This window comes from Thunnus thynnus, chromosome 15 (assembly GCF_963924715.1).
Source record: "Thunnus thynnus chromosome 15, fThuThy2.1, whole genome shotgun sequence".
NCBI lineage: Eukaryota > Metazoa > Chordata > Actinopteri > Scombriformes > Scombridae > Thunnus > Thunnus thynnus.
In genome coordinates this window covers 10,738,476-10,753,509 of record NC_089531.1, presented here as the reverse complement: position 1 = coordinate 10,753,509, position 15,034 = coordinate 10,738,476, and the positions used below count along the sequence as shown (strand labels likewise).

Genomic DNA, 15,034 nt, shown 5'->3' with positions numbered 1-15,034 from the left:
AGATCCGCCTCTCAACTATTAACCAATTATGTCACTGGGCTCTGTGCGGGCTTTTCTATCATCCGATGATCATCTTAGCTGAAGAATATTCAAACCACTTTACCTGTTTTATCGCTTTCTGCTGTCATTACAGTCTATGCCGCATCACATCTTCACCCCTCCACCACCCCCACCCTGTCTATGGCTCCCTGGGGGGGGATCTCCAATAGGATGCTATTTATAAGGCTCCATTCCTATATATCCATTTTAATTCATGCGAACTTGTGTCTTCACTGATTGAATTACTCTTTACGAAAATAGACACAAACTTACTGCAAATTCAAAACACAGCGCTGTCAACATCAGACACAGACTTGAAACAGTATGTCTAGGGCATAGAATATATAATAATCTATTTTAAATATTTGCCAATTAGAGTTTGTGCAAATAGACGTAGCTAAGCAAGCAAGACACATGTATGAACTCACAAGAGAAGCCACCAGGCAAATCATAATTCCTTTCCTAATTACAGGATGAAACTAACTTTTCAGATCTGGTTGACTGTCTAAAAATACATGATTTATATGGAAATTTATGAGTGGGAAAAGAGTGCATGTGTCTCCCCTCTCTCTCTCTCTCTCTCTCTCTCTCTCTCTATCGTATGTCACAAGCCATACGGTAGTATGACTTCAGCTACCATCTGTCTGGCTGTCAAACACCAGCAAGCCCAGAAGCTTTACTAAGCTCAAGACAGAAAGTTCAAGTGTAGTTTATACATCATAGTGCTAAAGGTTAATGCAACTAAGAAAACATCACAATTATTCTGTTTTACAGACTGGCCAACTACTGTATAGTTATTTACTGTTTCAGTTATGTATTTACATGGTCAAAATCCTGTTTACTAGAATGCTGTTGTTGAAAGACAGTCATTTTGTCAATTCACATAACAGATAAAAAGATACAGTAGGATTTTCTCCCAATATGAATGTCACCACTCATTAATACTGTGTATCTTTTTAAGTATGGTATGTGGCTTTGTACTGTAGCAATTTCCTGTGCAGTCCGGAACATACCACCCTAAAGACTTTGGATTGGTTCTGCAATGCATGTTTTCAGGTCCAATTTTAACAACAAAACCTGGGAGATCGTCTTCAGTCTCCATGAGCAAAGTGTTTAGAGACTGACCTGTGAGTCTAGGAACATACAGTATAGGAAAAGATTTGTTTTCATGATTTTAGATGCAATACATACACAGTGTATTCATTTTACTTGAGAATTATGGTCTTCAGTTCCCCTAACTAGCCGCTAAGTGTCAAGTGTTCAAGCAACAATTTAAAACTGATCCTGATTGTGAGAACGAGCAAAATAAAGAACTGTTTTTTTCAGTTGGTCTGAAAAGTGTTATATGATGTAAGGAAAATTTTGAAAAATACACAGTTTCTATGGAAGTGACCCCCAGACAGACCTTAGTCTGTGGAAGCCAAGTGTTAAGAGGTAGGATTTTGTGAAGATCAAGTCAAGGTGTGGTTTAAACTCCCTCCACATGTTCTGCTGAAAGAAAGTAATTTACAAGAAAGGGAATTCTCCACAAGTTTGTCATTCCACTTGTGTCTCAAGTAAGCTGTCAGACGACAATCTGTCAGTCAACAATCAGAAAACAAAGGACAAAGGTAAGTGATAGAGCTTGGATTGGAGACCTACAAGTGGCTGGAGTGGCTTCAGATCAAATCCCTCCACAAACATCTCCGTACTCCTGTGTTTATTTCAGCTTTCGCTAGAAAAACTAAAAAGAACAAAAAGCTAATAAAGTTGACTGGTTGTTTCAGTCTTTCATAAACTAAAAAAGCAAACTGAGCCTTGATAAAGAGGCAGAAATTAAGACTGTAGATATGAAAAACTGACAAAAAAAATATGCATTTCTTTACCAGTTAGACCTTGGGGAGGTCCAACTAACTGGAGAATGTATCTAATAGTTCCCCTCATGACTCCATCACAGAGGAACCCTGTGAGACAGGTGTGGCTGGCTAAATGCTTGTTCATCTTTCAATAAGCATTAGCATACCTGTTCACCAGAAACTATGTTGCTTCAAGTGTAGGATGTCACAACTTGTTTGTTCACAGATTATGAACAAAAAACAAAACATCCATGGAAATGATGTTGAGCATTACAGAAGCACATACAATGTTGGAAAACTGTAGGCTACTATAACCTTCTTTGTTGATATTCATTCTTAGATTATTTGCCATGATGTAACCACTATATTTCAGTTTCTCACCTTCACTAAGCCTGTATATTGTTCCATAATTTTTTTCTTTTGGTTTTTACCAAAGCAGAACACTGATTGACATATAAAACAGTTTTTAATCCATGAAATGTTCAACATCAGCAGCATAAAGCAGTGGCTTGGAAAACTAACTACACCATTTTTAAATTTTGATTTATGTGTTTTGTCATTTAAAAAAATCATTGGATCATCATTGTTATAGCATATATACAGTAGATCAACTTTACTAGCCTATCTGATGAACCTATCCCACCTCTGTTTTCTGTCAGTAATATGGTAACCTGCAAGCCAGTGCCTTTCACATGTGAAAGACAAGTATTTGCTGCCATCTGGTGGTTTTAAAAATACAAAAAACATAGTGCAGCACATTCCCCTCCCTAATTGTCTAGAACAAAAAGAGAGCGGCGGAGCAGGTGGCCCTGAATGCAGGAGAAGGCAGGATCAAAAGCAGAACTATTTATTGAAAATGAAAAGAAACTGTGACACAGGAACAGGCAAACTGAGCAGAAACAGCAAACACACCTCAACATAACACTGCAAACCTTAGGGTCTTTAAAGAACTCAAACATACAGAGCTGTTGACATAAACATGGAACAATAAGTTTGTCGTGTGGAGTGACATGTGTCACATATAAAGGCTGCATGTAACAATACAATTTGTTCATACTGTCATCCCAGTCTTACTTAGTTTCTACGAGGGTCAATGTGTAGTAAAATATCAAATAATCCCTTAATACAATCTGCAGCCTCTCTCATCCGTCCTCCTCCCACTAAGTCCAGTTCAACAAATAGGAAAAAAATCATCTAGCAGACTGGTAGATAGTGGCAACCAAGGAAAACAGAGCCAGACTGTGACAGGATTATTTTGACGCAGAGCCAGCAGATTCCCCCTCTACTTGTGGTTAGTCCCTGCTGTGTTTACATAAGGTAGCTGCAATGATAAATCTGCACCTGTCACACCATGTATCGCAAAGTCCCCCCAAAACATTGTCTTCCTGAGAAATCTATTTCGTCCATCAAGTCATGGCAACAGAAAGAAAGCCTGTTGACTCTGTTGACACTTAAGACACACAAAACAATCACGTTGGAAGAGATGCATCGAGCAGTCTAATATGAAACCACACGCCTATGCACAATAACACACCAACAAAACCACAGCTCATCCCGACCGCGCTAAAGACAGCAACTTTTCCTTTTAAGACATATGGTCCAGATGTGGTGTTGTAGCATCACTTTAAGCAACATTTGTTCTGGTGAATTAAAATTCCTGATCAAAGCATCAGATAAAACCAGAAAATAATGCAGCAATACCAAAACAGAACTGTGTTATATAAATGCGTTGATAAGCAAATGAGCAATCTGGCTTACACCCAAACCTACAGGTGTCCGGACATATTGTGGAGCCAAAGAGGATTATAATTTTCAAAGTTGTAATCATTAACAATAACAGATGTGTGAGACAATTGTAAATATTAACTTACTACCCTAATTGGAACTAGAGCTTGAGGAAGCCAAATTTCACTGCCTTCACTGTTGCCACCTGTTGTATTACTGTGCATGTGACAATAAAAGCTCTTGAATCTTGAAATAAAACCTGGGATATAAAACATTTAAATGTCATGAGCACATATTGAGTGACCAAACATTCTGAATTCATAATTCATAACACATAATCCAGAAAGAGGCAGGAGAGATGGAAGCCATAAAAAATGTCAGGAAGCATATAGTGATGCAGCAGCAGGAAGGATAATGTGCTGAGCGAGTGTAGGCAGATCTGTTTAAGTATATATACTGCATATGGACTTTCAATTGTTTTGTGAAGTCAAGGTCATATATGTCTAGAAGGTGTATAGGAAATAAATCTTTTAAGTATTAAACCATGACCCCTTATATATATAAACCTTTGTAATTTGTTCCTTCTTGAAGTACAGCAGCTGTTTTTAAGTGCTAAAACATCCAAAGAAATGCACTGAACCACTCCTGAATCATAATTCACTACTCCACTGTTCAGCTGTATGCTCAGTATGTTCCAAACATAGGTTCACCAAAACATGGCTGAATAAATCAATCATAGTTCAGAGTTTAAATATGTAGAATTGACTGAACACAATCGATCCATTTACTGCCAGTGTTTATCATGCTACACCTCCACACTGTAAATGTATCATGAGGCGTGATCTGTGAGCTACACATGCTCCAGGGATTGATCAACCTGAGCTGGGTACCTGTGCTGAAGGTATTTGATATTGACAGCTCAAAACATCCAGTGATTCTTGGTTATATCACCAGACATGGATGTGTACATCAACAAGGGTGTGTTCAAAGCTTCGCAGGTATTTAGTCAGCTCTATACGTAAACAAGACAGCTCATCCAGCGTTGACCTTTTTATCAGAGGAAATGTTTAGCCCTCAGATTTCAGAGCCTTATCAGATGACCACACGGTAAAGTGAGAAAGTTAAGGTTATCCATACATGGCCTGTTTTCTTGGCTATACATGTATATCACTTATATTAACAGTTTATAGTTTGAGTCTAACCCACCCTTTAGGCTATATGTTGCACAGTAACAGCAGCTACAAGGGAAGCAATTTCCTAAATGACAGCATTCATGTTTGTAAAATAACTCACCTGTTGTGCACTTTCCCTTGATGCTGTGAAGGGTTGTAGTTTAATGACAGCAGACACCACATACTTCATTCATGTTCCACAGGCTGTTTGTGCAGCTGGACTCATACAATCAAACTTGAAAACCAAAAGAAATAAGACTTACCCCTGATTCTGATCAGCTTGGGCTTCTGGCGGATGCTCCTGCCTCTCTGAGAGAGCCTCTGCAGCTTTGGTACCAGGACGGTGTGTGTCTGTGTTTGAGACTGCCACTTGTTCTAGCCTGTTTACGTTTGTCCCCTGAGTAATTGTATCCACCCACTCATTACTCTGTACAGCCCTATTGTCTTCAAACTCTGTGGCATCTGATTGCTGCTCGATGCAGTGTGTCAAAGTGCCCGTGACAACCTCTGTTATAACAGAAGTATCTGTGACTGCACTTTTTGTGATGTCTGCGCCTTCTTTGCTCTCCTCTCCTCCCCTGCCTGCCTCTGCAGTCAGTGAAACTTGCTCTTCTGCATCTCTAACTTTGGGTGTGATCATGCTTTCCTCTCTTGTGTTATTGGATGGAGCATGTACAAGTTCAGAACTCCTGCTGTCTTTGTTGTCCAGATATTGTATGTCCTGGTTTGGGAGTTGCTTCTCCTCATTAGGGTGGTCTTGTGTTTCCATGTCCGCGGTCCAGTTTCCCTCTGACCCCTCCCCCTGCCCATCTGGCTTACTGGAGGGTGGAGCAAACTCGCATACCATCAGTGTGTTCACCTGCTGAACCGGTGTGGCCAGTAACTCCTCCTTTCTCTCCTTCTCCCCCTCCTCTCTCATCTGTGGCAATACTTTGTCTGCTACTTCAGTCTCCTGACTTCTTCCATCACTGCCTTCGAGAAACTCAGACATTTCAGTTTCCGGCACTTTAGCTTCTGCCCTCTGACCTCTTAGTAGTTGCTCTGTTTCATTTTGGCTGTCAAGGTGTTCTTTTTCTTCATTGCCCATTTTACCTCCCTCGTGCTCCATTTTAACAATTAACAGCCTGAACTCTCCCTCATCTCTGTTGTTTATTCCTCTTTCTGTAATCTCCTCCTGCTGTGGAAGCTCCTCCATGTCTTTCAGTCCGTCAACCATGCACATTTCTTCTCCTTTGTCCACCGTGTACATCTCTTCACCCCCACTCTCCTCTGCATTATCCTCTTCAGCGCTGTAAAAGACCTCCATGGCACTGCCATCATCTGATCCTACGCTCAGATATGCAGGGCTAATTGGCACTTCACACTCCCCCACCTGTCCTGAAGGAGCAGAAAAATTCTCCTTTTCTGTCGTTTCGATTTTCATCTCAAGATCCTTCACTGCGGTCATTTTATCAGGTACAGGAGCGGGACAGCCGGAATCAGCGCTTGTCCCGTTGGTGACTAACTCTTTAACTAGGATCCCTCTCTGTTTGGAGTCTGTAACCTGAGTATCTGTCCCCTGGGATGTTACACAGTGAGAAACGGGAGGGGCAGGGTTTTGAGCCACAGACCCGACAGTGTCTTCAACAAGGCTAGGGCTGTCTGATTTCATCCCTGAATGGGAGCGCGTCGGCTCCGAATAAGGAATCTTATCAGTGTCTTGACCAACCAGTTCAGAATATGAATTGACAGAGGAAGTTCTGTCTGGGTCTCTTGTAGAAACGTTAACCATGCTGGAGCCCTCACTCGAAGAAATTACCTTTCTTTCATTGAAGTTTATGTTAGTAGAACTGCCTGCAGCATCATCTATTCCGCGAGCAGCAGAGTCATGTGAAGTTGACAGACGGGAGTATATGACATTAGTTTCTGTGTGACACTCATTAAGGGTTTTAACCATGACAGGTTCTGATTTGACATTAACATGTCTTATTATCTCAGTATGAACTTGAGAGGAAGGGGTTGAGAGGGAAGACATTATCTCAGAGCCAAAACTCTTGGGGATTAGTGAGTCATACAAAGCTTCATAAATTGCCTCTTGATTGACAGGAGGAAAGTGCCTTTCACCACTAACAGCCAAGGTTGTGGTGGCACTCCTGGCAATTTCAGGGATAGACCTCTGAGTGCAAGAAACTGAGACTTCATGATGGACAGTAGCAGAGTCTGCAATGAGAGCAGAGGTATCTGCGCGAGGAGCAGGGACTGACTCTGTAATAGTGGAGTCAACATGCGCCAGGGAGGCTTCACCACTTGGAGTTGGACTGTCAGCTGTGTCGGATGCTTCAGGTTGATGGTGTGATAATGTAACACTGGTGGATTCAGTAATAGAGATCTCTGTTTTTGTGTTAGACTGCTGGGGAACATCATTATCACCCAGGCTTTTACTTGCACAGACTGAGTCGACAACTGCTACTTTGTGATCTGAGGTGTCGAGCATCACTGCAGGCCGGCTTGCTGGAATGCTAGGTGTAGTCTGAGTATTAACAGCAGAGGTGGTGTCTGTATGATTCATGGGTGCGGATGAATCAGAATCACTTTCGGATGAGTTATCATGAACAGGAATGTTCTCATTCTCCTCTGGTGAACCTGGATCATCCAGCTTCAGCTCGGGGATGGTAGCAATAGGTGCTTTTTGTGTTTCCTTATGCACATCAAGAAGGTCGGAGCTGTTTGTCAGAGGGTTCTGGGACTCTGGTTGTGTGTTTATAGTGACAGATGACTGCCATTGTTTGGGCAGAGGGAAATTGGATTCTAACTGGTTTGTCGCCACAGGGGGAGGAGAGGGGATGTCAAATGAATTGCTGGTTTCAAGCTCCGGTTGAGACATGCTGAACATTGTCTTTGTGTTGCCCTGATCCAGCTCCATCTGACTGAGGTCCAGAGTATTCTATAAAAAGATTATTTACAGTTTCACTCACGAAATAATAATGAATTAACTGTAGATACTGACAAGTGAGACCCAGTTTGTGCAATCTCATCTGTGATGATTGCAAGACATAATTGCATAGAGTCACAGAGCTAAGCATCTGTTTTTGTAAAAGATAAAAGAGAAAATCCCCTGGAAATAACACTTACTGCTGATTTTAAACTAGTAAGGAAACAGATGGTTATTGGAAGTTACATATCTTTCTCAATTTGCACAAAAAGAGAGAAAAATATAAACAGGTTATTAAGTTTGAAAATATAAAATCATGGAAAAAAGATTTACATAGATAAATATACCTGATAAATACACTTTGTAAGTTTGGTTTACATTCTACACATTAAACAGCGCAATATGTCATTTCTGGCTATTATCTTTTTTTGGTTACGAACTGAAGACTGAAATTAAAAATCTTTCTAATTGTGCAGCAGACGAAGTAATGTTTGATCCAGAAACACAAGAGTCTTTGAGGTTTCTGGAAATACCTAAACTACCTTAAAACTGATTTAAGTGTTGTTAAGTGACCTCCTGGGTTTTGGAAAGATCACCCCAGATTCATATGTCAGAGAAACATACTGATGCTCAGCTTTGTGACTTGACTGTAATGATGATATATGAGAAGACACAAACTGGGGCAAAACACTGAGATCATATAGCTAAATATGCAGTTCTTGAATTTGAACAAACAACATTTTGGGATGGTGTTACCTCTTCTTGCTCTTCAATGCCCGGGCTATGAAGGCCAAAAGTACTCTTAGAGATATCCTCGTCATCCTTCCTCTTTTTCTTTCTAAGACCAAGGGAAAAGGTAGCAAACCTTTTGGGCTTACGGAGATCCAACTCTGAGTAGCTGAATTCTTTGCCCTGAGAAGAAGAGAAAGATGGAGAGATGCAGAGTTATAGAGAAAGAGAGAGAGAGGGATGGAGAGAATATGTGAAATGCAAAATATAAAACATAAAATGTAAAGGTCATTATTAACTCTCACAAAGATAAAAAGACAATATCATGTGTTACTAAAAGCATCAAGAGATATGTTGCCTTAACATATACTGTATGTATTAACTAATAATCAGAGGGGATTTTTACAGGTTGGTTTATATAAAATCCTTCCCCTTAAAACATTTACTGTGGCTCACAAATCTTAACTTGAATACATACAACATAACTCACATACCAAACATTCATGATCATTCCCCTATGCCCTTGCTAAAGGTTAATTGGTAACTCCCAAACACTACGTCTTTCAGTCATGTGAACGAAGATACTACACAATGAAAATTAAAGATTATGAATTCTTAAGCTTGTAAACAAGAAAAAAGAGATGACACCCTGCCTTCATTCCAAGCAGTAAAAGCTACCCCACCCTGAAAAAAATGAAAGACTAGTAGAACACGATCTACTGAACATACTTCACTAGCTGAGAGCTTTGGTAAATAGTAAAACTTAATGAACAACTTCTAATTATAGAGTCTTACTTTAGCCTACTGCAGTGTACAGTTACAACCTGTAGGCTGCATTATATCATAGATTTACAGCAAATCTTATACGCAGCCAGAAAAGTGGAAAAACCATGAATCAGTGAATTTATCACCAAATCCTCTTATATATGACTGACTGCTTGTGTATGTACGTTTTGATGTACAATCCTGAGATAAGTAACATCTAAATCTAACATTTTTTTCTATATAAATAAGTGTCAGATTAGCAGGACAAAAAGGCTTAAAAGGCTGTCAAAGTATCTTAGCAGACCACCTAGTATGACCCAGACGTTCCTCTCCAGATATTTTTAAAAGATACTAAAGCGTGCTCTTGATTGCAAACACTGATTGAAAAGATAAGGGCGACGCTATTCTGGTGACTGTGTGTGCATGTTATGCTGAGCCTTGATGACAAACAAGCCTGGAACCCCGGGCTGTCTGTCACTGTCACCTGCCAGATTTCTAACTGGGTGTGTCTGCTAGAATTCTTCCTTCTGTGAGGGATAGTTTGGAAAGCATGAGAGGCAAAGACAACAATCAAAGTGTGTACGTGGGCAGGGTAACCCTGTTGTGTTTGACACATCGAAAGTCTTGTTTATTAAGATGTGTGTATATACATGAAACTGCAACAGAGATAAAAATACTGATACAAGAAAACAAAGTCACAGACACACCTTCCACCCTTTAACGGTAGCAAGAAAATATCTAACAGAAGAATCCTGATTTGTTTTGATTGACTGAAGCTGATAGTACAAGTTGTGGAGATTTATGTTTTGGCGAGATCTATAGAAAATGCGTGGCAGCTAAGACAGGAAACACTGTATCCATCATCACAGGACATTTCTGTCATGTAAAGTGAATGTTTAGAAATGCACTCCACTTAAATTTGTGGAAGTGTACATTATGATTTGGCATGTAGCCATCCTGGTTATTGTCTAGTGTCTTGTAAGCCCATATAGGTCAGGCACCAGAAAAGGTGCAGGACACTCAAATAAACAAATCAATCAATCAATCAATTAGTAATTATTAACCTATGGTTACGGCCTATGTGTCCATTAAAAACATTGTTTTCATTTTTACTCGACATAAATTTACAGATATTCACATATCTTCCTCAAAAGAAAAACTGAACTACTAAACAATAAATGCACCCTTGCTCAATTCATTACTACTTCCACTACAGCCATCATTTAGTCTGGTATAACCAGTAGCTTCTGTGGGCTTTAGATACTCTAGATATACATTGCTTTGTAACTGACATTACTGAGTCAGGTCACTAACTTTGACTCTTTTTTTATTGTGTTTCTGTTTGACCATTGACCAATATCTTGTAACTGTCACTTGTAGCCACAGTGGCTGCTGTTCAGCAAAAGTTGCCTAGCTTGCTGTGAGGTTGGGCAAAGGTTTGTAGTTGACGTTCAATATGAATTATTACACCACATGCTCCAGCAAAGCCTCTGCCTCAAAAGCCTTTTACAAACAACCTCTTAATTATATCATTATTTAAATTTAATACTAACACACACTGACTATACAAAGGCATTCAATGTACATAAATAGACTACACCTTATGCAGCTTCCTTGGGACAGTGGCTCAATCAAACTATTGCTTTGTGCGGCTAGCTGAGGCTGATTGACGCTTGATGCTGCATTTAAGTTCACTTGAGTTCATCCTAAATGTGTTTAATAGATGTGATGGGAGATTACGGAGGTGAGATCATTCATGAAATTTCACCTCAGTGTTCCTCAATCCAGTCCTGGATGATTCATACAGAGTGACATAAACACATTATCTTGTAGAGAACAAGCCATCTCTGTGGGTTTACATGAAAGCCACTGAAGGATTGATCTGGTCATCATGTACATGCATGATCAAGCTTTTGTCATGTTTTAAAACCAGTCTGCATAATGCGTTCACACACAAAGCAAGGTTTCATATCTTCTCATCATTGTACTTTTTTGACTCTCATTTTGAGAGCTGACATTTTGGGAACATATACACATAAGTAACTGTACACTACATTAATACTGTATGTACATTCACCTGTTTCATCCTTATCTGCTCCACTGTATATAGCATCTGCCAGATCAATTCATTACAGTTTAAGAACTAAACTATATGAGTAGAGTTAGCATAGTTTTCCATATCATCTGTTCAGGTCACACCTACAAGCATTCAAATCATAATTGATCTCACCACAACATTGTTGCTTAGTAGAGCACTTGCACCCTCTTCTGGAGGGAATAAAAGAGCCTCTCTGTCTAACTCTGTATTATATCTACTTGGGAATCAATGCAAGAGTAGGCAGAATAATGAAAGTAAAGCACAGCAGCACAGATATTAAGTATGAAGCAACTGCTACAAATTTTGACTGTGTACAGATGCTACAGATGCACTGTGTTGCATGTCTGTTTTTTTGAGAAATGGTGCCCCCTAGAGGACAAGTTCTGTACAGTGTATGTCTGTCACATGCAGTCTTTGACAATTACATTTCTTTTTGTGAGTGTGACTTAATAGAATGGGTGGTTGTGTGTGTGATTAAATAATAGGGATTGTGCAAAGTGAACATTAAAGTTTAGTTTAGTTTATTGACCTTTCAGCATTATCACAGGTTCATAAAGACAACTGTCATTAAAACACTGAATTATTTTGCTGTTATAATGAAACATCAATATATGAATATGAATATTTAAAATAGACTAAAAATTTCAAATAGACCACATTTTAAAATTTGCAGTTATCTAACTAAAATCGAATATCTCCTACCACAAATCTGAAATCTAAAATCCGCTGTCATTTAGGAGTCTGCACATATTGGGGATTGGTGATCTCCTGTATCTCTCAGTTTGGCATTTTAGGATGGTCAATTGAGTTCCTTGTCTGATGACCTGTGAGCTCCTCCATGAGGGGGAGGGGTAGCCAGTCACTGAAGTTGGACTTAAGCAGCTTTCTGGCAAAGCCAAGACACAGTTGAGTGCATCTGTCTGCTTGAGTGCACAATTTAAGAGTGCAGAAAGCCTCTGGGTACCCCGTATAACTCTGGCCAAGTACGAATTTACAAGCCCAGTGTGTAGCCTGTGTAGATGAAAACCAGTTCTGGGTCTTGGACATTGAATTTCTTCAGGCGATGCAGACCAAAATATTTATATTTACAAAAATAATTATGCTAGTAAGGGAGGAAAAGGACCTATAACCACAGGTACTGTTGCAGAGGGGATGATGAATTCACCTAAGTAAGGGTTCTTCTTTCACAAAAAAATTAAGCCCCCAAGAATAGGCTTGTACAGACAAGCTTCTCACATCTTTTAGAGCGTTGAGAGAAAACCTACAGGCCTGTCCTGGGAGCAAAACAGAGATATGAAAACACCCATGATATGACATGACATGACATTGCCATGAGTGTGTATATGTATATCAATTTCAGGGGTATTTAAAATTCAACTGAAGCTCTACACAACATTAGTTCACTAGTCACAACCTTTAAAAAAAAATCAGAGTGAGTCTTATGGCAAGAAAAATAATGCCAAAATTAATTTTACCAACCAAAATGATTAAACTACATAACCTCCAATGTGATTTCTGTTACTTCCTGTATATTATAATATAAGGTGAAAAAATGGGGAGACAAAAGAAAATTGAGAATCTAAATTTAAATTTGCTAAATCATGTGCTTGGCATTTCTTGCCATGGGGAATAATACTGAGTTTCAACTGAACATTATTCTGTTCCGACTCCCAGGCTTCAGAAATAGAAGAGAAAAAGTTTTGAGAGGTTTAGCTACAAGCTTTGTCTACGTCCAGAGCAAAGGTCTTACGTTTACAGAGGATAAACAGTTTAAAACCCACGCATTAAATGTTTGACTCAAAAATTTAATTGAATCAGGCGACCATTTTTTTGCCAAAAACAGATCTTACTTGCATTTGACTTGCAGATTAACACCACAACACTAGATTTAGATATAGTGCATTTGCAAGGTTGTTCAGTAGGGAAATTACAATATGTTAAACAAGTACCTGCTGTAAACCAGATCAGTTTGTCAGTCCTCTCAAATAACATTTGTGATGTTGAGAAACAGTAAAGAAGAAAGAAAATACAGTATTTTGCCAAAAGCTTTTCCAGATGCCTGATTTGCTGGGTTCATAGAAGCATGATGCAAGGTGCACTCTCTTCCCTGGATGTTTTTAGCCTTTAACTCTATAAAATTTTCATCCATTCAGGATTATTTGTCTCAGTATTGGTATTGCAGTGTCATAAGTTAGTTATAGAGCCTTTGGACAGAACGTTTAATGTTAGACAAGGACGGCAGCTGCCACAGCACGAGCAAACCAGTAGTTGCTTTATGTTCATACTGTCAGCTGCCAGTTTATTAGGGACACAAAGCTAAATGTAATTCAGCCTAATACAGCAGACCTGCTATAAATCCTACCTTAATGCCAGTTATAATGTTCATTTTTTTGTAGGGGAGGTGTCGATTAAACTTTACAGCCGTGTTGGAGGCTGTTTATGGTGCTGAATTGTATAGCATTTCACCGAAATGCGTCTTAGTCTATCCTCATTTATAGCAATAAGTAGATGGCTACAACTCCAGCCCTCTGATGAGTGGGAGATCTCTCTTAAAACTTCCTCTCCTGAGGCTTCCTCCGATTTTTCCTTTCTGTGCTGAGAAGCTTGTCTATTACTTGGTCAGGATCTGGAACTAATGCTGATGAAAGCCTCTAAGTCTACTGAGACATTATACTTTAAGTGATATGATCTGTATCATCTGTTTCCTTGTCAACCTTAATCCAATTGTGTATTTTGAATTACCTTGTGAATGAAAATAAGACACTTTACTGAAGTAGATTCCCGACTTTTACTTTATTTCACTCAGGAGCAGAGTAACATAGACACACACACACCGGGCGTCACACAGTGATGTGTGTATTTATGTCTGCCGCATATTTTCACACTTAAAATCAAACCTACTTGCAAAGTCAGAATAAAGGTAAGAATTGACAAAATATTGCTTATTTCTTGGATTGACTTTACTTTTAGTCAGGAAACTGTGGCTGATTATCTTTGTCAATAAGAAAAACAAAAACCTGACTGTTTAAACTTGTTAACCAAGATATTAACTGTACGTAACATAATAGGACTCAGTGAAATTCTTCGTGTATGTGTGACTGGAAAATGCTGTTTCATGCTTTTTTAATTTGACTTTTTCTTTTATATTGAAAACCTGAGGCAATAATTTAAACTAAACATAAGATTATTCATATTAGGATCCTTGTTTACTGGATGATGCTATTGTTTTTAATGTACAAGCAGCCATGTGGGCATGTAGCTTGATGAAACCCTCATTTTGTACACACACACACACACACACACACAAACACACACACATTCACCCTTTGACATGATCCAGTCAAAAATCTTTCCAGCTTAACTGCGATGTTGAAAAAAGGTGGACTGGCAGTCATTTGTAATAACTGCCCGTGAAAAAAGGTCAACAATGAAAATGGCTTAACTGACCTTTGACCTGGGTGCAGTGGCATAGAGAAAAGACCTCTTCTTGTCCGAGACGTTTTCAGCACAGGCGTCTCCATCCTCTGCAGTGTTATTAGGCTCTGCAGCACTGAGGGGCACAGAGTGAAAAATGTTTTAACTAACAGAATCTCTACAAACTGAATCCAAATAAATAAATTCTAATCTTTCTCAACAGAACAAAATGCAGCAAATCTGAGCTTTAAAGCCCTATTTGGTGACACATCTGATGCTTTTTTTCTGTTTTTTTCAGTTGTGTGAATAGAGATGACCTTTGATGATGAACTGAGGAGTTAATATA

The 15,034-nt window shown here is 39.2% G+C and overlaps 1 protein-coding gene across 1 annotated transcript in view; it reads right to left on the bottom strand.

Annotated features, from left to right (window-relative positions):
- crybg2 (crystallin beta-gamma domain containing 2) overlaps positions 1-15,034 on the bottom strand; it is a 49,960-nt gene that overhangs the window by 25,269 nt on the left and 9,657 nt on the right. The window contains exons 2-4 of the mRNA XM_067612533.1: positions 14,722-14,824; positions 8,439-8,594; positions 5,035-7,694 (exon numbers count right to left, since the gene is read on the bottom strand). Of these exons, the coding sequence (XP_067468634.1) occupies positions 5,035-7,694; positions 8,439-8,594; positions 14,722-14,824 (2,919 nt within the window). The remainder of the gene's footprint in view (positions 1-5,034; positions 7,695-8,438; positions 8,595-14,721; positions 14,825-15,034) is intronic.